The sequence below is a fragment of the Fusarium falciforme genome, chromosome 5 (assembly GCF_026873545.1).
Source record: "Fusarium falciforme chromosome 5, complete sequence".
Taxonomy (NCBI): domain Eukaryota; kingdom Fungi; phylum Ascomycota; class Sordariomycetes; order Hypocreales; family Nectriaceae; genus Fusarium; species Fusarium falciforme.
The window spans coordinates 2,476,806-2,503,492 of record NC_070548.1 but is presented as its reverse complement, the minus strand read 5'-3'; the positions used below and the strand labels follow the sequence as shown (position 1 = coordinate 2,503,492).

Sequence of the window (26,687 nt, the reverse complement as noted above, 5' to 3'; positions counted from 1 at the left end):
GCCACTTGAGTGTCAATTTGAAACATGACCTACCATTGGGCATTGGAGGACGGTAAGAAAAGGGCAAAGAACTAGAAAATTCTCCGCCGCGACGAACAGAGAGGCCCGACATTCTAGGCTCGTTCTCAATCAATCAATCCTCTGCAAGAGAGATCCATGGAACAAGCCACCCTCGACCTTGGCCGCAAGCCTCAGCTGCCGGCACGGACCTCGAGATGACTCTGGCGTGCCCAGTTGATTGCTGGCCATGTCATGGATTGGAAGGAGGCATGACGGTGGGAGTGAGTGAAGACGTACGTCCATCGTCGCATGGAGCAATCGATCGATGGTTGAGTCTCCGCGGAGAGGAGTGAGGATGGGATAGCAGCGTGGTATCGAGGAAACCCCCCATCAGGGTCTTTGAGTTACTATTGAAGTAACGTCGGTAGTCGAATTTGTTCCTTGTGAGGCTGTCGTCAAACCAAGTTAAACTCCACGTCCGCCTTGTGATTCCACACCCCAGTCCCTTTAGTCTCATCCGTCAAGAGTCCTACCAAGTAAGACATTGGCCGCCGCCGGCGCCCTCTAAGGCTCGGCCTCTTCCAGGGCCTCGACGGGCTCGGCTTCATCCATGGCGGCCTGCCTTCTGCATTGGGGGAACGCGTGCGCGCGGCTTTTCTCCAACATCAGCTCACATTTCAAAGCCACTGGACTCGTCCTCTTGCCCACGCCCATCCCATCCCAGGATCGACACCAGTTTTTCCTTTTCCCGCCCATGGAGAAAACGCCACAGGGCGCGGTGGAGAAAGGTCTCGGCTAGCCTGCGTCGACTAGTAAGCCTCGAAGCCATCAACACCATCTTTGAGACATTGCTCCTCCAACTCTGCAGCGAGCGCGTCTTGAAGACGCCCACAGCGGGCACAGAAGAGGGGGAAACGCAGCCATCATATCATGGACTCTGACCCAGTAACCCACAGTCAGAGAAATGGAGACATGGCCTCATATTGAGTGAGGGTTCAAGAATGGGCAACAGCGTCCGTCGACGCGCGCACGGCGACCTCATGGAACCGAGACCCATGTCCATGTACGTGTTGATTGGGTTGAATGTATAGGTGCAACGGCGTCGTCGCTGTAGCGTAGGTAGCTGCTCCTACTCGACACTCTTGTTGCATCCTGAGCCCAAGTGCCTCAGAAGCCGCACGTACGCCTGCGCGCACGCCCGCGCCGTTGCTGCCCTCCCCACACGTTGACGTCGTTTCTCGACTGCGCTCAGACACTGGCATGGATGGGCGAGCGTTAAGTTACTGGCGTCGGCGCGGATGGGGGAACCTGCATCACCAACACGTGTGACGAGTGCAACACCAAACGCCGGCCGCACAACCACAGACAAGACAGGACTGGGCCGTCTCATTGGGGCTCTTCTGGTTGAGTGCGATGCGATGCATTGCACTACGCCCTAGCTTAGACGCGACACAGATGCAGACCCAGATGCCGCTTGTGAGCCTCACATTTGCCCATGTTGCATCGCGAATGGCCTCCTCTTTTTTTCCTTTCTCGCTCGGACTGTTGCAATAGTCCGACTCTGAACTACCCACGCAATACATACATATCCCACGCCGGCGTATGGATACGCCGTGTCTCGCTGCGCGTCTCGGACATCAGCTCGAGGTCATGTGGCCGCTGATCTGTCTGACAGCACGTCCAGCAATCATCAAATCGTCCACCTGCCAGGGATGAGGTCTGTATCCAAATCAACAAACCCCGCTCCTGGCTTCAGTCACTGGAGCCAGCGACACACTCCCCCGCTTCGGCTCTACCCTCTCGTGACTCGAGGCATGATAACGTGATGATGATATGCTTGCCGCTTGACTGGTTTCTGCTCAATCTCGGTAGTGTGGTGAGCGATGCAGCATCCCTCTCTGCAACCATCAGAGCCGTGAGATTCGACATGGGGTCGAGATCGGAACTTCAGGGATGGCCCAGCCTCGACTGCCTGCTTCGTGACCCCCTTCGGCCGCCGGATGCCCATTCTCCATACTCTCTACTTGTGGCTTCGGGTACCTGGGTTGACAGGAGGCACACGGATGACGACATGGTTGTCATGTCATATCATGAAACCGTCAAGGTCGTGGCCAGACCAGGCAGGTAGATAGATATGGGGAGGTCATTCTGGCTGACGTCTCTCCATGCCAAGACCATCACGCCTGGTATCGAATGAATTCCAGAACAGAAGGGCCCAATAACCAGGTAAATGGGCCATAGGCATGCTTCGCCCGAGTGAAATATGACCTCTCATTCACAATCCTCGGTTTTACGACTGCCCAGCCACCCTTTGTGGTTACATCGTATGACCATGGACCATCGATTTCAGCCGCCGAATCCTCTCGCATAAGGGAACTAGGTTCTCTCGGAAACTCAGAGGACCAGGGCGATTAGCCGAGAGGGGGTTTCACGCCTATCATGCTGACAAGGTTGGCGGCCAAATCGATAGGTTGGGTGCCAAAGCCATGGGATCCCTGAAGGGACTGCCAAAGGCGTGTCCAACAATGGACGTGCGAGCGTATTGTACTGTAAGCAGGAAGTTGAAGAAACAGATGCCGAGCTTATGCACATCTAGTCCATGATGCATAGTGACATGGTCGTCTTTGCGGTTGGCTGCCTCTTGGTTGCTTCAACTGCCAACAGGGTAGCCAGAGGCCAGATACCAAGTATCTACCTCCCTAGGCAATGCGACAACTCTGGATACTCGGCTATAGGTGGGTAAACCAGGCACGGAACCTGTTTCAGCATCTCCAAATGTCCTCGAAGAGGCAAGCGGTCTGCAATTTGAGCCGCATTCTTGGGACTTTTGGTCGACGGTGTTGATCTCTGGGATCCCTGTCGTACCCAGGTCGGCCATGATGTGAGCTACGGCCGAGGTTCCGCACACCGAGCAGTATTATGTATGCATTTTGTCAGAGTGACTCGCCCAGCTCTGATGTGCGAAAAGCTTTCCGACGGATTTTCCGATCGTAGTTTCACCATGAGGTGGTCTGAACTCTGACTCTGGGATCCCTTGTCTTGCGACGTGGTTGTTGAGATGTCAGCGACAAGGGACCAAATACTAGTTGGCAACTGTCAAGGCTTTTAGACTATAAGAACCTAGACTATAGGTAAATATGTCGGATCGAAACACTGGCGTTGAACGGGTGTCGAAATGAGATGAAAGACCTTCAGATGCTACGCAGCGAAGAGGAAGGGAAAGAGGCTGGATCCTGATGGCTGCTGGGCGGAGTCGGGCACCACGCCCGACCGTTGGCAACGCGAAAGCGGGTTCTCAAAAGCGACAGGTCATAAACCTTCTCTTCTAGAATAACACGACCAAGTGCTCGGGCTCGGGGCTTCTCGCTCGCTCTGCTGGTGAGGAAGGGAGCTCCCTGAAACCTTGGCCTCAGTGACCTAGCAATACAACGTCGGCAACCTTGCCCGTAGTTGTAGAGACCGGGTGTAAGGGATTTCCCGTGCCATTGAGCTTCCCAACTTAGGTCTCGCCAAGACCTTCCCGGTAGGTGACACAAACGAAATGGTTGGTGTCCCAAGAATGGACGAAAAAATAAAGGAGCAGTCGTCACAGAGACCTGATCAGTCCGTCCAGCTGTGGCTGAACGGCAACCCCGTCAGTCATGATTTTCTGTGCATGAACCGGCGGCTCGGAGGACGTGGGTCAGTCCTCATCAAAGTCGACCTTTTAACCTCATTCGTTTTCTGGCCAATAACTCTGGTTGGTCGGTTTAGTCTGTGTGATTGTCCCGACATGGCAGATTCAAGCTGAAAGGGACGTCATAGCCATCGTTTTCTGGAGGTGGCGATCAAGGGAGGCTGCAACATGCATGCTCAACGACTCAGTATCGTCACCGACGACGTGGACTCGGCTCCTGTAGTGCCTCGATAGGTCAGGGGGAGGCAACACACAAGTGCAAGTTTGCCCACCCCCTGCCGCCTCCGCCGCCGCCTCCTCCGCCTTCTCCGCTGAAGGATGCAGAGGACTTCCTGGGCCATGTACAGAAACAAGAGCCCAAGTGAGACACACGACTCACTTAAAGGGAACAAAAGGAGGCCCAAAGTATTGGTGGCGCTGCCTTCGTCCTGCATTTTGCTGGTGTGCGGCCTTCCATTTGCTGCTGCTCCCCCCTCCCCTGACCGATGCGGGACACTAGAAAACACCAAGAATTCGTAGCCTGGTGGCCCATGCTACCGCCACGTTTTTTTCCTAGATTCAGCTGCTTTTCCATGTGTCTGTCGGCCGCGCCGTCGTCTCCTTTCCAACGACTTAGAGCAACTCACTCGTCGTGGAAAGAAGGATGGGAGGGGCGGATGTCTAATCCACTCGGGACTGCAACGACGATACCCGTCCTTCTAGCGCAGCTTCATCCCTTCTACTCATTTGTGATGGTGTTCAACCTCCACTTGCAATTCTCTTCTAGTTGTTCCATAACAACGTCTGGAGCCAAGATAGTGTACGGAACCTCAAGAAGCCGATTCCGCGTCCGCACCGGCCCGCAAGCGGCGGCAGAAGGGAAGAACCGCGATGAAGCCAGAGCTGACTCGCTGCCTTGGTTTTGCTTTTTTTCGCCCACTCTTGTTTCTTTTTCTCGTTTGTGGGCAATTCCGCTCCAAGGGAGGCATGCAAAGAGGACATGGTTGAGTGTAGGGGCTGGCTCTAAGAGGCCCGTCTGACCCAGTCCCATGTCGTCGGTGCCATCTCGTGGCGGGTGTGGCAGCTCACCGCGACTTTCTCGGGCTGCTCGGTCAGTCAGCGTCTTTGCAAGTCTCCCCCAGAGCCGGGTTTATTGCCAGGTAGATTGCGCCCACGTTTCGTTATCTCAAGCTAGGCTCTTGGGGCACGGCCATGCGCAATCTTTGAAGTTGCTGTGGACCGCCCAGAGTTCAGATGACAACGCCCCCAGAGCAAAGTCCAAGTTGTTATCGTTGTACGCCTGGGCAACCTTAGCGATGGTGCATGCCGCAAAGATGTTCTGCCTTTAGCCAGCCCGGCCGGTGACTTTAATGGCCAATCACATCCCCAGTCACCTCCCAGGATCATCCCCTTGCTACCGTCGCTTCTGGGACGTATGACGAGCCCGTCGTCTCGCAGCCCACGACGCCAATTCACCTAGACAGACAATCTTGGTCCATTAGCGGCGTCCCAGCGATCTGGAAACCTCAGAGACTGACGGCCGCCGTCGCCGGGGTTCCGCATCTGGGCATGTCAGGGAGGGGAGGGCAGGACCAAATTGTGAGCAATCAAAAAAGCAAATGATGCTATCCATGAGCCAGGACAGTGACAAGTACGGAACGGCTGTTGAGAGACGAGACCCAGTCCAGTACCACCGATATGCTGCTCAGATCAGACGGTCGCTATCTTTATCCCCACACCTCTGACGTCGGCAACATTGCCCTTTCTCGGACGTGCGCTAGAAAGGCCTTTGGAAGAACGGGCCACAGTTCGACTTTGGACCCCAACCTGGGAACGTAGCCAATGGTGACGCAGGTCAAGTCACTTGATGCTGCAGCATGGGAATAGGTGGTGTCGTCGAGATGTTCGTGACCGAAACTTTGGTGCTGTAGCGAAAACAAACTGTTGGATAACCACTGCGTTGGTTTATCCAATGGCCTGCGTCTCCTGGGGACACCGGAGCTCGCATGAAACGTAGACGGCGTTAGGGAGCGGGTGCGGCACTTGAGCCTCGGTCTCTGGGCACCCGAGACTTTGGGCTGTGGAGTGGTTCAAGACCCTGCAAGGCTGCAAATCAACTGGACTCTTGAGTCTGATGAGAGGAGTTCTAGCAAGCCTCCATCATCGCGCGTCGATTGCTTGCTGATCGATGCTCTGAAACGTAGCTCTGAACGAGCTCTATCGAATAGACAACCGGCGTGTGCGGGGAATAGGCAAAGATGCGATGCAGCCCAAGATCCGGGCAGAGGGGATGTTGGGCACAAAGCTCTCCATGGCGATCGTCGGCGTTGATGCCAACTCGCTGGGTCCCCGGATCGACGAAACCACTCAGACTTTGTCGATTAAGCGATGTTACAAGCATGCGCTTGGCCAGGGGCGTTGACAAGTACAGTACTGCTGGTCATGTAAGGTACAGGATACAACAGCATCTGGCCGGGGATGGATGGATGGATGGATTTCTTTCGCAAAGTGCGCGCAATTCTCTCGGCCGATTTGAATATCGTGGCCGGGGTTGAGCGACTTTGCATCGTTCGGCGAGTCAGATCGAGCGCAGGTTTGAGGCCGGATGGCCTGCACCACCATGACCCATTCGTTCAATCTCTCACATTCAGTGCCCTGGGCGGATATGACGAGCGAGACATGGGTGTAGTGAGGCTGGGCACATGCATAGTGCCATGAAGATTCTGCTCTGCGCTGCGTGGGAGTCGACCGAAGGCACTATCGCCGGAGGGCGGGTTTCGCGGGCACGACCCGGAGCATCGCATCGCATGGTGCACCCCGACATCCAATGCAAGCAATACATCGGCCCTCTGCAACGGGTCCAGCCCAGCACCAAGGCACCTCTAGACAGGCCTGCCATTGCATCCATCGTACATGCCCCTTCTGGGCACCCTTGAGTCGTTGACAGTCGAGTGGATTTGTTGGCTCTAGCGGAGATGAGGCCATGTTCCAGAAGCCTTTTGGAGCATGGAAGCCGGCCATGGAGAGGCTTGGCGCTCCGAGGGACCTGTGTGTTCATTTGGCGACCAGTTCATGGTCCCTGTCCCTTCAGCGGGAGATGAAGGCTATGGGGATTGCGCAGTGGACCTGGAAAACACTAGCGAGACCGTATCGAGAGCTTGAAATTGACGGACACGGAGCGAGCGTCGTCGACAAATTTTCATCTTGTCCGGTGTCTGGTCATGTGTATCATGATGTGCTCGCCAGCAGACAAGACCCACTCACAGCAGACATTCATCGCCCGTGAGGTTGATAGAGGAAGAGGCGGTGACGGCCAACATGCAAAGTGTTCGGGGTCTGCCTCATTAGCCGGCCTGTAGTTGATGGACCATGTTGAATTGGCTGTCACGCTTTGTCGGTCAGGGCGGGAGTAGTGGCTGAATGAAGTGAAGCGGCGGCAATGGGGAAAATTTTTTGAAAAAAGATTCACAGTGAGAGCAGAGCCAGGAGCGGGTCAAAGCGTTATTGGTGGTCTTCCATGTCTTGCTTTCCATCCATGTTGTGTCTAGCACCCTGCCTGCCCTGTCTGCCATTTTGCTTTGTGATGCAGGCGTCCCGTACGGAATTACCCGCAACATGGCTATTCTTCTCGGACATCGGGTTTCATGAGAATAGCATTGGGAGGCGCGTGCAAATTCTTTTCTGGAGGCGATGGCACCCGGCAGCTGATGCGTAGGAAGCGCTGGCGAAACGGAAAATTGGCGATGCTAGACCCTGTAATCAGAAGAAGAAAAGAAAACGGCCCCGCCCATCCCCGTCGCTGTGTCCCCATGTCCAGCCAGTCGATGTGATGTCGGATGGGTCAAGATTGGAAGCTTGGAAGACCTCGTGGAAGTCGTAGAATGATTGCAATCCTGGCTGACTCGTTGCGATTGGGCCGTTTATCCATGCAGGGCCCACCAAAATCTTGTCAAGTGTTTGCCGTATCGTATCGGGTCGAAGAGAGTGCGGCCAGTGGGTGCACTTTGCCTGTGTCTGTGTGTTTTGGACCGAGATGCTGTTGTCGTCGGCCACTCCAGGAATCCATCAGGGTCTGCTTCCTTTGTAAGCCAGGATCGTGTACACGGAATAGGTCGTCATCGTGACACCGGCACATCGATGCCATCCAGTACAGGGCGTGCCGGGCCGAAAGCTTGTGTAGCAAAGCTGTTGGGCTTAATTTCGGGAGCGAGACCTCCCTCAGGCCTGCTAGGTCCGCCCAGCTGGTAGCGAGCCAACCTCAGCAACCAACCTCGAGGGTCAGTCGTCCGTCAAGGAACGGTGTGGGTGTTGGCCGTGGTAGACTGAATGCAAGCGGTCACGTCTAGGCTGGATCGCTGGCTCGTCGCGTTTCGGAAAGAAGGCAAGCGGCAGTCCGATATCAGACAGAGCTGAGCCGCGCTGGCTGAACCTGCTGCTTCAGGGCCCTAGCGTTTGCCGATTGGACGGTCAGCTCGCATCTGAGGTGCATCGGGAGTTGAAGATCACTTGAGGTATCCCATGTTAGTGAGAGGGATCGACATGGCTGCTTCCTGGGTGGTGTCTAGCGACAATTGGCATCAACTGGGACCTGCGGCTGTTGGGTTGGCCCGCCCTCGGCACCTCACGCCAGGGCAGTTTTCCTTCCCATTCAGTCAGCAGCGTCATGCTCTTGGCGCGGCAATGACTCAGTGCTTACAACGACGGATGCCGCCTCTTTCATTTCGAAGCCCGTTGCATTGTGCGACTTCAGATGACAATATGGAGGGCGCGGCTAGCTAGGGGCTCTGGCCACCAGGTGACCATGGGCCATGGTTGGATTGCCGACCAGCCATTGATAGCCTCCGTCAAGGGTTTGTCGACTTCTGAGGTGACAGTTCTCCTTTTTATTCGGCTGTCTGACTTACGGACCGACAGGATGGATGATGATGACAGCGAGGGAGGATTTGGCCGACTAACATGACGACTTACCCAAGGTTTGGAACACGGGTACCTGGACCATATTCAGCTGGGCGGTCTGGGGCACTGCCTACTTTGACCAACCAGGCGGCCTTGACCAGGCTGAGAGGCAGGATCATGTTGGACCAACCAGAGGCGCGAGAGGACAGTCGAGGCTGCCTGGCGTGCTTTTGTCCTTAGCGACGTTGCTGCTGTCCTCGCTCTCTCGGGCCCGGGCTGCTTGCTGGCCCTCGCACTCCTGCGGACAGCGTCACCTGCAACCTCTCACGTGGCACGGCAGCCTTCAACAAGGTCCAACATCCTTGAGGGATGCGAGCCAGGGGTGAGGGATGTGTACTAAGTGTCTGCGATCAGTAATGCCATCATCGTGATCAATGTCCGTGCAGTTCAGTTCAGTAGGTGGTTTTGTACTGCAGGTTTGTTGACTGGACTGTGCCCAGTTGGCGGACTCTGATCTACGGAGCAATCCCTGGGTAAATCGCGTGTGCAAAGTTGGTCATTGATACGTAGGCACCTTGTTAAACTTGGTGGAGGATCGGATGAAAGAACGGCGATGCCGCCGCATCTTGGGCAGCTTCCGAGAGCGTATTCGATCTCGGAGGGTTTGACCCCTCAAACTGGGCATTAGACATGCGTGCACTTAAGTTGGGTATCGAGATTTCCGTTATCCTTCACCTCTTTCAACGGCCCGTGGTGAGCGAGAACCGGCAAAACCTTCTTCGACATGATCTGCAGAGCGCCAGCCTCCAACTTGCCATATCCGTCCTTGTCCTAGGACCTTATCCGCCAGGATTGACGTGGTCTCCATCAACTGTAAATAGGTGTCCGGGTTCTTTTGCTGCGTCGTACAGAGTACTCCGTACCAGCAATTAATTGTCATCTGCCCGTCTCTTGGACTCGAGGGAGTACCTCCGTATCCACCCACGGTTTCGAAACCTCATCGAAAATCAAAGCCGGTGGAGAGGTTGTCCCTCGTCGCGCGCTACACGACGCTCAAGGTCCTGGGCTAGTACTGGTCTGGCTCCACGCCACGGCCACGGGGCCTCCACCACACGCACCAAAGGCCAGCCCACCATCACTCTCGCTCGACTCACGGGAGCAGGCTCCTCCTCCACAGCTCCCCCTCGTGCGTCCATGTGTGTGCTCCTCCATCTCCCGTTCCCTGCGCCCTCGTTCGGCCGGTTACAAGGCCCGCCGTCGCTGTTGCTGGTGTTGCTACTGCTCTTTCCGCCATCAGCGCCGCCTGGCCATTTGCTTTGGAAGCACACCCGCCACTTTTCACCGTCCATTTCCATCATCGCCCGAGTTGCGGTGTTGAGTTGGCGTGTCGCATCTCGCGCTTGATTGTTATCCGTTGCTTTTGATCTTGGTCTTGCGTGCTCGATTGCGTTCGCGCGATCTCAATCTTGGTCTCCTCCATTGCGTCTCCTCCATACTACAGTATTACCTACCCGACATACGTGCCGCCTCATACGAGCCTGGGCTGTCTGGCCGTCCCGCGCGTTATTGTCCACATTCGGTAGTCACCAGCCGACACGATCCCATCTTTCTCAGCCAGAAGAAAAGAAAGAAAAAGAGAGGGCCCCCGCCTGTGCTTGTACCTGTCACGTCCCGGCACCAGCACGCACCAGCACCAGCACGCACCGCACGACGTTGCGCTCCCTCATCAACCCGCTCCCTCTCCTCTTACGTACGTACGTGCCTCACGGGCCCCAGTACCTGACGGCCCCAGCGCGCGGGCGGTTCCAGGTACAGTGACCTCTGCCCACTCGGTCGGCAGAGTGGGTGCTTAGGGTCTTAGGTGCAGGTGGTGGCAGAAAAAAACGGGCAAGCAGGGGTCGGCCATCGCACGCTCCGCCGACATCATCCCCAGTCTTCGTCAAGCATCCAGGTTCTTCGGCCCCCTGGTTCTGTTAGCCTCCTCCGACTGTCAACTCGGCAGGGTCGGTTCCTCAATTGGCTCTCAGCAGCCTCTCGCCTGGCCCGCCCACCCCGGCAGACCGTCTTTTGTGCCTTGAGCCTTGAGGCTGGTCCCATCGGTCCTAGAATTGCGCTCGTCTCTCGACGGTACGGTCGACATCATACCTACCCAAGACTCCATCCACTCGATCTCGCCAAACTTGCGCCTTTCTTTCTCCCTCTCCCAGCAGCCTCTCGAGCGCGTCCCTCTCGCCTCTCCTCCTCCTGTCGCCTCCCCCCTCGCCTCTCACTCTCGTACCTCGCGCAGCTGTCGCGTCTGTGCCCCACCGTCGCCTGTCTCCAGGGACCGAGAGCTTGTCGAATCTCCATCTCGTCTCTGCCCAACTGCTGATCCCGCCGGGGCCTGGGGCTGGCTGGCTGGACTGGACTTGACTCGGCATCCTCCTGTCTCTCTCAAACCTCCCATCTTGCTGACAGTACGGAGTACTTCGTACATGTCATCATACCCAGTCGTTCCAGACACACCCACCCCCATGCCGTCCTGGTCTCTCGACTGCCACTGCTGAAGGGCCCCAATTATCACCCGCCCCTCCAGCTCCCAAGGAACTGGAAGCTTCACTCCCCCGGGGCTTCCTTTGTTTCGCCTCCGCCAAAACCTACAGTACCTATCCATGGCCACCGCTTCCTCGTGGTCCCTGCTTTTCTCTTCGCCTCGTTCCTGATTATGTGTGCAAGTAGTACCGTACATATATAGCACACACAAGCATGGATCCTGCACCTCCCGATACCAAACGCCCACGCCTCTCTTCGTGGCCGGCCGGCACACCTCAACAAGGAGTATCACTACCGCATCCTCACCCTCATCACGCCCATCCGAACCAGCTTCCACCACCGCCGCCGCCGCCTCCTCCCGGCGCCCTACATCACCCTGGGACGAGCCCGTATCAACATTATCCTCCTCGATCTGCCGAACACTCATCAGCGCCGCCGACGCCTGCTCATACTGCGCCAGCGCAACCGCATCCCGACGCCGATCGTCGCCATCATGAACAAGAGCCTTACCCTCCTGTCCAAGACTATCACCGGCAACAACAGCAGCAGCAACAGCAGCAACATCCGCCTCCGCATCAGCCCCCTCCGTCGCCGGCGCATCCAGCGCATCAGCCGTACCCGCCGTACGGTTCCCGAGATCCTCCCATAAAACGGGATCCTGGTGAGGATCAACGCCGGCCCAACTCGACGGGCCATGCGCCCGAGGGGATGCCATCGACACCACATCTCCCACCGACCTCTCACCCACCACCTCCTCCCCCTCCTGGCAGCTATCCCGACAATCCACCACGACACATGAATTACGAAAGTGCGCCTTCGATGCCCCCGACACCGGGTGGCTATCGTGCTCCTAGCTTCCCCCCGCCGACTCCCGTCCCTCACCAACCATCGTACGAGCAACATGGAGGATATCCCTCCGGCCACGAGCCGTTCTATAGCGTCTACTCGTCATCCGTACCAGCCAAGAAGAAGAACACGCGGGCATCTCAGGTATGAGTCGATTTGTACTCGACGTACGCGCAAACACTAACGAGACGCAGGCGTGTGACAGCTGCAGGCAGCTCAAGGCCAAGTGTGATGAGACCAAGCCATGCAAGACATGCAAGGAAAAGGGTGTGGAGTGCAAATACCGAGATCCGGTACCCAAAGCGTGAGTTATGACACAATTCGCTGGTTTGCCATGGGTTTGGCTAATATCTGGCGATTAGAACGGACAAGGCCCAAGCCGACATTCTGGAGGGGCTCACAGCTGTGCAGAGCTCCCTGAGCACCATTATGAGCCAAATCGGACGATTCGACCAGAGGCTGGTTAAAATGGAATCCCTCTTGCCGAAGCATGCCCCGACATTGGAATTGAAGACCGAACCTGCGACAGATGACGATTTCAAGCGCGCTCCAGCATCCCCTTACGTTTCGAATGGCGCTTCTGCTGAGACCTATTACCCGAATGAACCACACCGTGATCATCCATCAGCGGAGCCCATTCCTCTTCGCATGATGGCTGAGGATGAGATGGAAGTTGAACCTGGTCCACCAGTCCCCCCTGGAGAACCTGCCATTCCGATCAACCACACGACTCTTGCGGGCCTACTCCTGGAATGGCCGTCGATTCGTGAGCTAACAAAGCATCATCTCGAGCAGGAAGGGATTCGGTACATCAGCGAGTATCCTATCAGCCAAGAGCAGAACCGAGGTGTCTTGATCGTATATGGACGCGGCGAAGATTCTCACCCTTCACGGCATATCCGAGAGCCCGCTGACCATGGAAACCTGGATATGGCCGACGATTCATCAGACATGGCGTCTCCTTCTCCAGCGGCTGACTGGGGACAACTCGGTGGCTTGAGCCCCCCCGATCAGGTGGAGTACAAGGGTGGTGTTTTGGCGTTCGATGGAAACCCCGACTTCTCGGAGACGAAGGTGTGGTCATACGTGGAGAGTTTCAAGGACAACATCCTGAACATGCACCCGATCATCCAGCCAAAGCTCCTAGATTACTGGGTTCGACATTTTCTGGATACTCTTCCTGCAGCGCATCCACGATCAGCAAAGCCGCAGACGTCGAAGCCCGCTTTTGCCGTTGGGGGAGGTTCGCAGACGCCCGAGACTACGGGCTCAAAGCGGAAGCGATCGCCAGGGCCGGATGGGTCCGAGCCACCCACACCCGCGCCGCCCCGTGCCGGCCGGCCGGATCGGTCCATCCACAGCGCTTTAGTTCTTACGGTGCTGGCTTTGGGTAAGATCTGTCTGTATCGTGACAACGTGCCCGACGTGGTGCACTCGACAGAACCGCTTCCTCACGGCAGCCCTGCCATCCGTAATGGCGCTGTTCCTCCTTCGCCGAACCAAGGCTCCCCTCCTGGATTCTCGTCGCATTCGCATTCATCAGGACTCCCGTCGCCGAAGGAGCAGGACAGGAATATTCATAGCCGCCGGTCTTCGATTCACGGCGTGAGTGGCTTCCGCTCTGGATTTAGCCTGAAGAAGAACTACGAAGTAATTCCAGGTCTGGAGTATTTTGCCTATGCCACGGATATCCTTGGCAACCACACAGGTGCCTACAACAACATGAAGAATGTGTACGCCAACATTTTTGCGGGGTTGTACCATGGACAGTTGGGAAGGCCCATGGAGAGCTTTGCCTTTATCCACAAGGCGAGCCACAAGCTCCAGGTCATCATGAGACCGAGTCTGGACAAGATGCGACGAATCAAGCGGAATAGCGAGTTCATTCAGGAAACCAAGTACAACCAGCTCGCCCTGACGTTCTGGACCTGTCTCCAGCTTGAGAGTGATCTCATCGCCGAGATGCAGCTTCCGCCATCGGGTCTTCTCTCGTATGAAGACGATATGCCTCATCCTAACATGAGTCTTCTCGAAGGTTATGACCAGCGTATCCTAGACAGCTACCCCGGTCAGCTGTATCTCCGAACACACCTCAACAGCATCCACCGGATGTTCTACGCCCCCGAGGACCCAACCAAGGCCGGCAAGGACAAGTTTAGAAACGTCGGGGTTGTGTCTGACGCCGTCTCGGGGATGCACTGGGTGGCTCCCAGCTTTGCGTTCCGGGAGGATGATCCTCCAGCGGACGACATCCTAGCGGCAAGGCTGCGGGCTAAGTATTGGGGTGCGCAGGTCATCACATATCGACCATTTATCCGACAGATCCTGCAGTTCTCGCACTCGATCAAGAACCATGCATCGAGCCCCAACTTCCCCAACGTCACGTCCGAGTTTCGACAGGATATTACGGCACCCGTGATCCACCCGAAGGCCAGGACACACGGCGATATTGACCCGCAGGTGGTGGAATTGGCTAAGAAGGGCATCAAGGCGCTGATTGAGAGCACACGGGCCTTCCACGGTCTGGGTGAAAAGCGACCCATCATCACCAATGTGTTTGGTACAGCGCATGCGTAAGTGGCAATCGACGGGTTCAATTTTTGAGGTGTGAACTGACACTGTCTTAGGCAATGGGGCAACCTACTGGTTCTGTCGGCGGCATTCAAGGACCCAGTCCTCCATTCGTACGTGGACGAGGAATTGCTGCGAACGCTGTTCCACAAGACGATTCAGTTCCTTCGACAATCGGCAACAGCGACGAGCTCACTGAGGACGGATATGCATATCCTCGAAGGCCTTCAGCGAGACCTCTTTATGTACCCCGACCCGAGGACGACATCGAGCTTCTCGAGTGGCACGAGTGCACCGGGCTACCACACGCCCCGGCCAGTTGCGATGGCTGCACCGCCGCAGGTGCCTCACCACATGAACGACCAGGTTCTTCCACGACCCATGCCTCACCATCTGCAGCAGATGAGTTCATCGCACGGGCAGTGATGACGGACAATGGCCGCTTCGGACGGAGCAGGACGAGACGAGATGAGACGAGACGAGACTGGCGGCAGCGCTGATGACTTTTTTCATTACCATCTAATCATCATGACACGGCGTTAAGGCAACAGCAACAACAACAACAACAACAACAACCTGAGTGACTTATTTGATACACCATAAGAACACGGAGAGTCCCCGTGGTTGGGGGTGAAAGTCGACACCCAGCAAGGTACACACACACGATGGACTTGTCAAAATAGAGCAACAACGCAACACACACACACACACACACAAACAAACACAAACACATACCCGCTCTGCGCACGCACACCAAGGCATTATCTTTGGATACGGTCAACGAGATGTGCAGTGCAGAGCCAGCAGCAAGAGCGAGGGTGCCATTGATCGGTTCTAGCTGATGGAGGGCCCCTGAAGCTCTTGTACTGTACCATCAGCGACGGCGCATGACGAAAGAATAATCCTCCTTGAGGTGCAAACCCAAACAAAACTCGAACATGTCGGCATCCGCCTGTATGTATATACATGGAAATGTCTTTTTTTGATTATTATTATTTAGAGAGGTTATCTTTTGATATTTTGTGTGTTTTTTTTTTGCTTGTCGAATTTACTTGGCTCAAAAGGATTGGATTGCATTGCATGCGTGGCCTGGCATGGCATGGCCGCTTGCTTCAATTTCGTTTTATGGCACATGATTGTCTCGAGCGTCATGGATCCCATTTTCCTTTTTTTTTTCTTTCTGGAGGGACATGGAGGAGATACCACTCATGGATGGTTGCTGAGCATACTACTAGGTACATAGTATAGTACATAGGTATTGGGTGAAGGCGGGAGGGAGGATTTTTGCAAGCTCACAATCGCTATTTATTTAGTTTATATAGGCACTGCTGGTTTTGGGACCTGGGCTAAAAGAGTAACAATACAAGACATTTTGTGTCCAAGTTATGTCCAAGCTGGTGTTGTATGTGATGTGCTTGTCTTGGTAGAACTGAGGATGAGTGTTGACAACCCCCATCTCCATTGTAGATGACGCCACTTGGTATGTACATAAAAAGAAACCCACGTATGTAGACCATGCAAGACCCATCGTGACCCTGCACTCTGCTGCAAGGCAAGGCAAGGCATGGCATTAATAGTATCTATCGCCTGCAGCATCTCCGATGTACAAAAGAGCCTTGAATGCTACCATGACCCCCTCTTTACACCCTGGTAGAGTGGGGGAAGACATCACCCCACCATCTTCCATAATGTCTCTCTCTCTCTCTCTTTTTTTTTTTTCTCTGTCTTAAAAAATTTCCGCGCCATGACCAGATCGGCGTGGCCGTTTTGTGTGTGTTCTAGAAGGCTTCCAAGGGAGGGTGGTCAGGCCTTGCAGCCGGATGTCGTTCCGCGGTGTGTGGTGGCGTTTGGGGGCCAACACTCTTCGGATCCGAGGGAGTGGGTAAAGAGTGAGTGATAAAAAAAAAGGGGGGGTCTGATGATTTTGTATCGAGTGTTGGTTGGTCTATTTGTTTTATCTACTACGTACATGGTTATGTTACGTGGTGGTTACTGTGGGGAGAGAGAGGGAAAAGGGGAGAGTCATCAAGTCTTACGACGTATCTTTCAAAGTGGAACCTTTGTTCGGTCATCTACTGTGGGTAGGTGCTTTATGTGCTGCAACTGTTTACTCTTACCGATTACGAAGGATCGGGCCCCCTCGGAGGATGGTTCGAATCAAGGCGGTATGAGGTGACATGGAGGACAGCCTTACTTTTACTTGTTTGACTGAGTGAGGCGGACAAGGAGGGTGTAGCATCATCTGAGCAAGTACGCTCCAAGATGCAACACAGAGATGGTCTATAGTTGCATCCTGTTCAACCTATCCTCCAACTTTTCGTTTACCTTGACACGCTCTTGGCCGATACCTTGGAACATAGCATTACTACATAGATGCCAGCACCGACTTTTATCTGACTGGCCCAGTACTGAGCGTTCTTTGGGCTACGACAATAACAATGCAGACTGGAATCTCTGGGCTTAGACGATCGCCTTTATCTAGTAAGGCATAGAAAGCCTTGGGCTTGGGAAACCTCTTGGAGACATATTTGTCGGGACCTTTGGATACATCAACTTGTCTAGATCTGAATATGGAGTCTATTGCATGACCTTGCTTACTTGGTTCACGTTGCGAGCCTCCGGGGCGACTAGTTAGCCCTCAAGATCGCCGGATTCCTATCCTACAAAGCGTTATGATGAGATGCTGGAGGTAACACTTTCCCATATACCCTCTCTAATTCTTCAGCCATCTCGTTTCAGGTGCTCATCCTAATATGAAAGAGATACAGGGAGACATCTGGTGGCTTTCAGCATCAACGAGGTTGAAAAGATGCCAATTTGCTCGCTCCCACCAAGTCACATTAAGGCTGTGTGACAAGGAGTGAGGCGTCATGTAAAATAGCCGCGAATGTTCCTCGCTGGACTTGGACATTTCGTCACGGACAAAAGGCTCTGTTTCGAATATTTCGGCCCCGAAGAGAATAAATATCAAGAGTAACAACACGCACGACATATCATGGATTGCACCAATCCACATCCTCATGTAAGTCCACACCCACGACGACGATGTAGTATCAGATCTAAGATTCTCCATGGCCCACGGAGAGCTTTTAGCCAGTGACAGACATCTGGCCCAATATCACCTATAGACGGATCTTGTCGGCCTGCGTACCAGTAGAGGAATATCGTTACGATAGATTGCTATGCTATCTCGAGGTTGTGCAGTGATGGTCAAAGGACACATATTCACACAAGCAGTGACAAACAACTCATACTGTATCAAAGCGTAGAAAATAGATTGCTCATTTAGCTTACGCGCATGTATAAAGAGATCTGCAGACAGTCGATGGGCCATGATCAACAGCAACATCTCATGCGCACCCATTCCACCTCCTCCTCCTCCACTTCGACTTCTCTATACAAAAAAGCCTGATACATTTCCATGACTCCCAAGTTTTAAGCCACCCAAACGCCACGCGTAATGCAAATGAACCCAGCCTCGAGGGGGGGTATAAGACGTATCGTGTTCGCTCCTTTTTCCATCAGAGGGTTCCGACCATCAGGCTCTCTAGCATGCCTCCGGTCTGGCATGCCACTTGGGCTCTCTCCACCTCGGCCTTGACCCTCTTGTGGAGGGTCCGGAAGCCCTCATGCAGTTCCGCCGAGGCACCGACGAATTCTGAGTAGAGGTCTAGGAGGTGGAGGCCGACTTCGACGCATACGCTGACGTATCTGGGGTCGCAGATGTGTCCACAGACCCATTTGAGGATGGGCTGGACCGAGAGCTCGTCTCGAGACTCCAGGGCGTCTTTCAGGGCGCTTCGGTGACGGAGGGCGAGGAGGAGGGTCAAGACGTTGAGGGGTGAATGGTCGGGCGCATGCTTGTCGAGGACCTGGTCCAGAGCGTTGGCATATCGGGCGTGTCGTAGATCGCTCTGCCATGAACGCTCCTTCTTCTTGTACAGGCGAGGCTCGTTGGCGATAACAACATCGGCTCCCTCGCCAACCATATCCAGCCGCTTAGCGGCTGCAACTCTGCGCTTCCGCTTGTTCCTCTTGGCGTCGTGGGCTTCAATTGTTCCCGCCACGAGAGCAGCCATTTCCTTCTCACGCTCGGCCTCCCGATGAGCCTCGAGTCCTGTAAGACGAGTGCGCACACTCAAGACACCAGACTGCATGCCCACAGCCAGGTGACGGTCGACCGAGTCGGGATCATCACTCGAGGGGATGACCTTGACAGACAGTACAGGAGACTGATACTTGGTGCTCGACACGACGTTCCAGCCAGTTGTTTCAAACACCTTGACGTGACCTTCGAGACCAGCGCTAACCAGTCGTCGGCCATTAGATGCCAGGCTGAGCGACGTGACCGTCTTTTGATGGTTGGTGATCAGATGCAGGGGTCGTGCGGCGACAAGATCGAGAACACTGATGGATTCACCAGCCGCCGCGAACACGGTGGTTCCAGAGGGCATGGCCAAGACATCCTCGATAGGAGCCGCATGCTTGAAAGTCATGACAGCACTGTTGCTCCCTGTCCTGGGATCCCAGAGCTTCACGGTCGAATCGTAACTTCCAGACACAATCATGTTGGACATGGTGCCGGGCATAAAGTTTGCACATCGAACATAGTCAGAGTGGCCAACAAAGGTCGTGGTAGATTCGTTGCTAGGCAGATCCCACAGCCGGACCGTCTTGTCGTCGCTCGCACTCAGCAGAGTGGTCAATTCCGTGGGAGAAAACTTTGTCGTCCATACGGGCTGCTTGTGCGTCACCCACGTCTTGAGGATGGCCCTCGAGTTGACGTCAAACACCTGGATCTTTCCCGTGTCGTCACCAGCCACCAGCACCCGGCCATCCTTCCTGATCTCGCCGCTGCGCGCGACGTCGCCGAAGCGCGTGATGGTCTTGACGAGCTTCCGGGTCCGGTTCGAAAAGATCTGCACGCGCGTGCCCGTCGTGACGGCGAAGCTGTCGTTGTTGGATGAGATGTGGACGACGGGGTACGAGGTCGGCGACGGGATCAGCAGCTGGTTCTTGAACGTCTTCCAGTAGCGCTGCTCGGCGGTCACGGGCGTCGGGCCCGAGGGCAGCTTGAGCTGTGGCAGAGGTCCCACCTGAGCTGCCATTGTTAATTGTTGCGATGACGAGCTTTGCGATCGATGGTGGGTGGTGGTAGTGTTGAGCTGCAATGGGAGGTAGCGCTGTGATATTTTTTTCTGCGATAAGATAAAGTATTCAGAAGTCGATGGCTGAGAGGTGAGGGGGGCTAAGCTGTTTTCGGCCTGGTGTCATGTCCCCTGCATCATTGAACGGTACGTACCCATTTGGCGAATGGCAGCATCAACCACAACCACATACATGTAAGTCATCACGCTTTACTTCCAATGCAGGCTCTCCGCAGTCAATTCCAAGTCTAAAAGAGCCCCCGGACTATTCAAATGATGCACAAGTAGTATAAGTATCCCATCAAGTCTGGAGAAGAAGAGCCGGACAGAGCCCAATAGAGTGTACAGCACCCAATATCTATGCTTCATCCCAAGCATCGCACCATGATGACAACAATAAATTCTATTGCAAACGGACTTTCTCCCCTCCCATCACGTAAGGGTCGGTGTCGTCCCCCTTTCGCTGTCTGTTGCCCCAATTCTTCCCTCAATCAATCCCCCCAGAAAACAGTGCCTGACAACAACATCAACAACAGTCCCCTCATACACAACCACGAAAACAGAACACGATGAGACAGTCACCACCAAGCAAGGAACAAGCTGAATGAAATATGATCATCAATTTCTAATGAGTCGTCCAATATTTTCCCTTGGACATGTTCAAAACTCCCACATTTCCCTGATCGTTCCATACCTGCTCCGCACGCTAACGCCAAATCAAACCCCTTGATTGTACAGTACATTCGCTCTAGGTCTCATTACCTTCGTTCATCTATTCAATATCCTCCCCTTCGTCGGGACCTTCCTGACCCGATGTCGATCCTCTGCATTTCTTCCATCAGAGCCAACTCATTACCGGGCCCATTGGCACCGCTCATCATGAGTGGAAGAGGGATCTTGGCTGGGATTGGTGGACCCCCATACACCCCACGGTTCTCGTCTTCGAAATCCCAGGTGCTTGCTCGCGGCAAGCCTCGAAGAGAAGAGTTTCCGTAAGGGGTCCTTTCCTGGTAGTTGTCCTTGGAGATCGGCGCCAAAGGACTGGACGCCGCAGGGGAATTGCCAGCAGAAGCTCTGTTTCGCTTCTGGAGCCGAGCCCGGCCAGTAGGCGCTGGAGGCGTCCGCGGTTCTTCCGAGAATGTGTATGACGATGTGTTCACCGTGGACATGGAGTGACGGCCAGTGCGGCGGGCCCTGCGAGTGCTAGGCGGCATTGGCTGCGCCCCAGACAGTGGAGGTCTCGATCGTGGTTCTGGTGCCGGTTCCTGATTCTTCTTCTCTGGTTCCGGCGCCCAGGTATCCTCGGGAAGATGATCCGAAGGGTCGATTTCTCGCCCATCATAGGTGATGATCTTTGTCGGCTCACCACCCAGATAATCTGGCGGCGTAGGACTGGCCCCATCCTTCGAAGAAACAAGACTCGGGTTCAGGGCATCATAAGAGTCGGGTCCGAAGGGGATCTCGGTTGACCTTCGGTTCTCATCTGGAGGAGGCGCAGGGCTGACCGACTTGCGCTTGATTTTGTGCTGAGGGTTCGGGCTAGTGCGAGTGTTTGGCGAGATAGCTCTAGGCTTGATTATCTGCTGGTCGGCCGCAGAGGTATATGTGATGGCCCGTCTGTATGGCTGGATGGCATAGCTTTGATCATAGCTTTGGTCATAGCCCTGATCATAGCTTTGCTCGGGCGGTGCTTGGTTGTATCCTGACAAGGACTCGTTCCGCTGCCGACCTCGAGTGGGTGTTGAGAGACTTTGCGAATGTGGCCGTCTCTCACGTCGGCGGTCTTCGTAAATCAGATCTGTCAACTCCTGGGATTGGGATGCATCCAACCCTGGCACAAGGGCCGCTGGCATGTTGGGGAGCGCATAGTTGGAGGAGCTCTGAATGTGCTTGGTCTCCAGCTCAGACCCATGACCCGAATGATGGCTTTGGCTGCTGTGGGAGTGGTACGAGTTGTCACCGGGGCTTCTTGAGAAGCTTCGTCGGTGGGAGGAAGTCAATGCGACTTGCCAGTCCTCCGGGTTGTGATATCCATCATCTTGGTTTTGGTATCCACGCGCAGGCTGCGAGGGTGAGTAGTCGTCCCGATAGGGAGAGCCCCCGGTTGATCGCCGCAGAACCAGCGGCGCAGGGCTCGGGTTTTCCTCCAAGGCCAGCTCGTCTGGATACATCCGCGAACTACTCTGCCTGAAGTTGTTGACTGGCGGGCCGCCATTCTCGGGCGCATCCTCGACCGTTGGTTGCATTGACCGATAATGAGGATCGTAGCTGGCGTCATAGGAATTGTGTCTCGGCGCATTATCGTAGCCCATTCCGTTGGAAGACGGGACAGGGTTGGCAGCCGGTGCCGAATCGTACGCGCGAAAGGTTGGGCGCCCCGGGTAAGGTACCAGGGATTGAGACTGCGATTGTGGCTGGGGCTGGGGCTGCGACTGTGATTGTCTTTGAGCCTCATGTCTCAGAACGTCATGTCTCATCTGCGGCATCTTGACCGGTGACGTATCATAGGTGCCCCTGGGCACAAGTTCCTGACCTGTGCCGCTGTGTCGGCTCCGATGGGCAGGTGGTGGCGGTGGACGCTCGTTTTCCATGGGAGAGTACTGCCTGGGATCGTCCATGGGCGCCATTGAAGGCGGCGGCTGGTCGTAAGGATCCTGATGCGGAGAGTAGTGACCCCGGTGATCCATCTGATCCTGCTGAAGCGTATACCTCGGGCTGTAGTCCCGGTCATCATAGTGTCGGGGTGACCCTTCGTACATGGACCTGCGGGATTGGCGAGGGACTTCCGCCCGCGTTGGTGTCACATATTCTTGTTGTACAGGCGCGTGCGCTGACGGAGAATAGTTGTCTGTGTGACGGCTGCGCGTTGATTGTGACGGCGGTGTGTTGTACTCGACTGCCTGCAGAGGAGACTGGGCCTGGATAAAGGCGCCCGAGTGTGAAGTCTGCTTTGCATGTCGTGGAGGAGTGCGGTGATCAGGCCCCGCCGGTGCTGCTGAAGGGAGTGCCGGAGGTGCCGTTGTGGGAGCTGCTGGGGGAGTCGCAACAGGAGCTTCGCCGGTTACAGGATCAGATGGCAACGGCCGTCTCTTGACTGGCGTTCTCTGCTTGACGGATCCTTGCTCTTGCTCTGCGGGGGCAGGCTGCTTCGGTTTCGCCGCGGGCTTGTCGGGCTTGGGACGGGTGTCGTAGAATGTGATTTCCACCCTGATCTCGCCAGCGTATTTGCCCTTGCAGCTTAATGTCTGCCACATGTCGCTCTGTCCACCGCCGGCCACAATGATGCCTCTGAGGTCAATCCATGATTCTCCGACCAGATCTGTCCGCTTGTCGTCGGTAAAGACGGAGATCTTCAGCTGGTAATAATCTGGGCAGTCATGGACTGTGAACCGCAACTCCTGGTCCCTGTTTAAAACCAGTCAGTCCGAACTCGATTTTAGCTCTCAAAATCACTAATGCTCACCATTTGGGCGTTTGCCCGCCTCGGATATCTGTGGTTGTCTTCTTGGCCTCCTTGCCTAGCCGGGCGGCGCAGTAGGGATCTTGCTTGCCGATGGTCTTGCGATTCGGCAAGTTCTTGGCGCGATCGACGATAGCGACCAGAGTTCCAATAATGGGGCCATCAACCGACATGTCGGCAAAGATGCCCGCGGTGTGCGCCGCGCTGAGCGGGTTCTTGACCTTGGTGGCCATGATCGCAGCTCGGTGCGGGGGCGGGGTGCTCGGGATTAAGGTTGCAGGTGAGGAAGAAAGTGCTGGAAAATCGATGCTGTCGGTTTTTGTTTACATGGACGAGGCGCCGCAGTTGACCAAGGGATAGCTTGGTTTCGCCGTAGATCGAGAATAGATTGGTGTCAGGAACCGCAAACAAGGACTAGCCCCAAAAGAAGGCGACAATCGGCAATGAAATCGAGAACCCCGAAACCAAGGACAGAGTGAGAATGAACGAGTCAAGGAACAATGAATAATCCGGAAAAAGTATAGTGGGGGAAATAAAGTTTGAGAAAGGGAAAAGGGATTAGAAAGGCAGAAGTGACGGTACCGCGGATGGGAATGTGAAAGGTGCTAAGGTTTGGACTCGTGGAGGAGGAAGAAGCTGCTGGTGGTGGTGGTGACGGAAAGTAGGTAGGTATGGATGTTGAAGTGTTTGGCGCTAATGGCTGACGCACGCAATGGAGCTGTATGGTTAGTAAATCCGCCAAAGGAGGGTCGGTCGACTCGACTCCCACAAAGAACTGAGGATGAAGGAGGAGGAGAGATGAATGTCAGAGAGAGCAAGCAGTTTCTTCTTCCAAATGAGCTCCTCAGAGCTGGATATCGAAGCGTTGTATAGGACCAGCTTGCGTGTGGTTGGGAGCCGAATGCGGTAGGACTGTGGGCCGTCGTGGGACGGAGTGGACCGCCTGGCGGGAGGCTGGGCTGAAAACGGGGGGCTGGTGCGCCGCTGCAGGGGCTGAATCGAGGCTCCTGGGGCGAGCGAGGAGCCGCCTAGACGCTGCTGTGGCCGCCCATTCGTCCAGCGCCGTCGGGGGATTTGCAGGGAAACCTGCGCCAGGAGACAGGGGGGGCTCTCTAAGGTTTGGGCGCGTCCAGGGGACTGGGATTTGGACCTTGGCGAATTGGACGGGATCCGCATGAAAATTGAAATGGCCAGTCGTCGGAGCGCGTCACCACGAGACGAGTTTGTTTCTTGCTGTCGGATGGTGTCCCGTTTATTCAGGGGATCGCCCAGGAACAGATATTCGCCTAGCCGAGTCTCGGCATTTCAGGATCCAGAGACAGGGAGGGGAGAGTCAGCCCCGGCGGGTTTCAGCGCGACTGGCCTTGGATGTTGAACGCCGTCAGTTGCAATCCGAACGGAGTTCGGATAACTTGAGCATTGGATAAAGTCATCCACCAGTCATGATCGAGACTTCGTATCGTATCTGCACCGCCATGCTGCTTTCGCAACCCGCTTCGCACGCACGCACGCTGCGGGAAGACTTTGGAACGCGTGTGTTTGGCCATGCCAGGTCACAGCCACAGGAGACTTGCGTACCTAGCTCTCTACGCTCTCGGACTGACGATGTGCCAAGCCGTGGGCTGACGTTGACAGTTCCATCCCACCTGTAGAACCTTGTCTTATTACTCGTCGCCTCCCTCCGCGTCCCGAGTCCCTTGGGGCCTTGGATATTCACATCATGGCCCACGTAACTGGCCGTGATCCGTCATTGTGTGGTCTGTGCCGGCCCATAATCGCGTCCATGGGCGGCATCCATGCCACCCGACCTACTTAGCTGCTGTACTCTGATGGCTGGATGTGTCCGGCCTCGCCAGAAGACTGCTAAATTAGGTAGCGATCAAGCAGCTCTCATCCCACAAACTTACATCTCCAGTCTGCGGGGACCTGCAATGCAAACTCAACGACGACCCGAAGCCCGTCCAATGGGCCCCCGATGAAGAACCCCTGCAACGCAATTGATTGAATCTAATCAACCCACCTAACCTCTCAACGTCCAAGCAAGCTCCTGAAGAGTCCGGACTGCTGCCTCTGACCCACCACCTCGATGTCATTCTCATCTTCCTTGGCTGGCTGAGACGCCAAAAACAATCTTTTTTCTGCTCCTCCACCACGGTCCCTCCCAATCAGGTTTTTTGCGTCCAAGTTTCCGGCGGCAGAGGAGTCTTCATGGCGCCCTGTTGCCAGGGAGACAGCCAAAGAATGTCACGCCTCCGATTGTTTGGGGCATGAATTTCGAGCTAATCACTGTTTCCACCCAGCTCCGTCATCCACTGGTTTCGCCCAACGGAGAGATGTCATGCTGTAGCGCCGCGGGTTTCACACACCCGTTTCTAGAATAAGTGGGTGTGGGCAGGTGGGTGTGGAGGAATGCGCAAGCAATGCAGGTTCATCAGTCATCGGTCATCAAATATTCATCGATAGCGGCACAAATGTGAATTATCAGGGAAGTTACCCTTAGGTGTCAGCTTACGGAACGATCAATCCGAGATCAACGGGTTCATATTTGCATTCTACCAGTCACAGCCCTTGGCGAGCAGGGCGGCAAGCTGCTCCAGATGAGCCTTGTCCACCTCGTCGAAACCGTTCAGCTCCGCGCAGTCAATGTCGATGATTGCCACCAACTTTTTGGAACCATCGCCCTGCTCAGCCACGATCGGCACAACAATCTCACTCTTGCTATCTCCGTCGCAGGCGATGTGCCCCGGAAACTTCTCCACGTCGTGGACGAGCTGCGTCTGCTGCGACTCAGCCGCCGCTCCGCACACGCCTTTGCCGAACTGGATTGTCTGGCAGGCGACCTTGCCCTGAAACGGGCCCAGGATGAGCTGCGGGTCTTGAGATGACTTATCAAGGACGTAAAACCCTGTGTGCGAGGATATTTCATCAACATCAATCATGTCCCATCGCGGAGAAGGGCCCGTGACCTACCCGCCCAATTCACATCTTTGCTTGGGGAACCCAGCGACTTGTACGCATGCCAGAGCAACGACGCAGCATTGGCAAGGTTGCTATAAACCCGTCACTAAGCCGCCCATAATAGGGATGTCAACAATAGGTAGGGTTTCACTCACCAGACCTGTGATGGAGACGCCCAAAGATTAGTCAAGTAGTTTCGGTAGTAAGGGAAATATTACAAACCCAGTTGCGCTGGCCGGTAATCAGGCCTTCGGTCTGCCAGAGAACCTGTTCGTAAGCATCTTCTTTGGTGATGCCGTCGGCAAAGTTGGATGCATCAGCGTGAACCTGGTTTGGGCGTGAGTTTAGAGCTTGAAACAACGGTGAAGACTCGGCAGTTGGTTCATCCAAAACGCACCATCTTTTCGACTTGAACGACCTCTCAAACCCTCGGAGCTCTAATATGGGTTTCAAGGATATGCGTCGTGGTATGGAAAATTCAGCACAAAGTTTGTTGATGTTGTGGAGTTGAAAGCTGGAGACTCAGTCATCGATGGATGGTTGCTTCAACTGAGTCCTAGTATGAATTTGGGCTCCCCGCAAAAATGCACATATTGCGTCTCGATGCCATTTTAGCGGTACT

General features: G+C 55.0%; 4 protein-coding genes across 4 annotated transcripts; 1 reads left to right on the top strand and 3 right to left on the bottom strand.

The window, feature by feature from the left end:
* Positions 1-11,296: 11,296 nt before the first annotated feature.
* Positions 11,297-14,926, top strand: NCS54_00697900 (Zn(2)-C6 fungal-type domain-containing protein; the record flags this gene model as incomplete). Its single annotated transcript, XM_053152420.1, has 4 exons — positions 11,297-12,073; positions 12,124-12,233; positions 12,292-14,502; positions 14,557-14,926. The coding sequence occupies 4 exons, from the start codon at positions 11,297-11,299 to the stop codon at positions 14,924-14,926; spliced, it is 3,468 nt and encodes a 1,155-aa protein (XP_053008395.1).
* A 3,095-nt stretch (positions 14,927-18,021) lies between these two features.
* Positions 18,022-19,608, bottom strand: NCS54_00697800 (Hypothetical protein; the record flags this gene model as incomplete). Its single annotated transcript, XM_053152419.1, has 1 exon — positions 18,022-19,608. One exon carries the CDS (start codon positions 19,606-19,608, stop codon positions 18,022-18,024), a length of 1,587 nt encoding a protein of 528 aa, XP_053008394.1.
* An 815-nt stretch (positions 19,609-20,423) lies between these two features.
* NCS54_00697700 (C2 domain-containing protein) lies at positions 20,424-23,340 on the bottom strand (the record flags this gene model as incomplete). The annotated part of the gene is made up of 2 exons (XM_053152418.1): positions 20,424-23,052; positions 23,111-23,340. The coding sequence occupies 2 exons, from the start codon at positions 23,338-23,340 to the stop codon at positions 20,424-20,426; spliced, it is 2,859 nt and encodes a 952-aa protein (XP_053008393.1).
* Positions 23,341-25,659: 2,319 nt separating this feature from the next.
* On the bottom strand, positions 25,660-26,465 carry NCS54_00697600 (Free methionine-R-sulfoxide reductase; the record flags this gene model as incomplete). Its single annotated transcript, XM_053152417.1, has 5 exons — positions 25,660-26,012; positions 26,078-26,157; positions 26,221-26,225; positions 26,288-26,392; positions 26,463-26,465. The coding sequence occupies 5 exons, from the start codon at positions 26,463-26,465 to the stop codon at positions 25,660-25,662; spliced, it is 546 nt and encodes a 181-aa protein (XP_053008392.1).
* Positions 26,466-26,687: the final 222 nt, after the last annotated feature.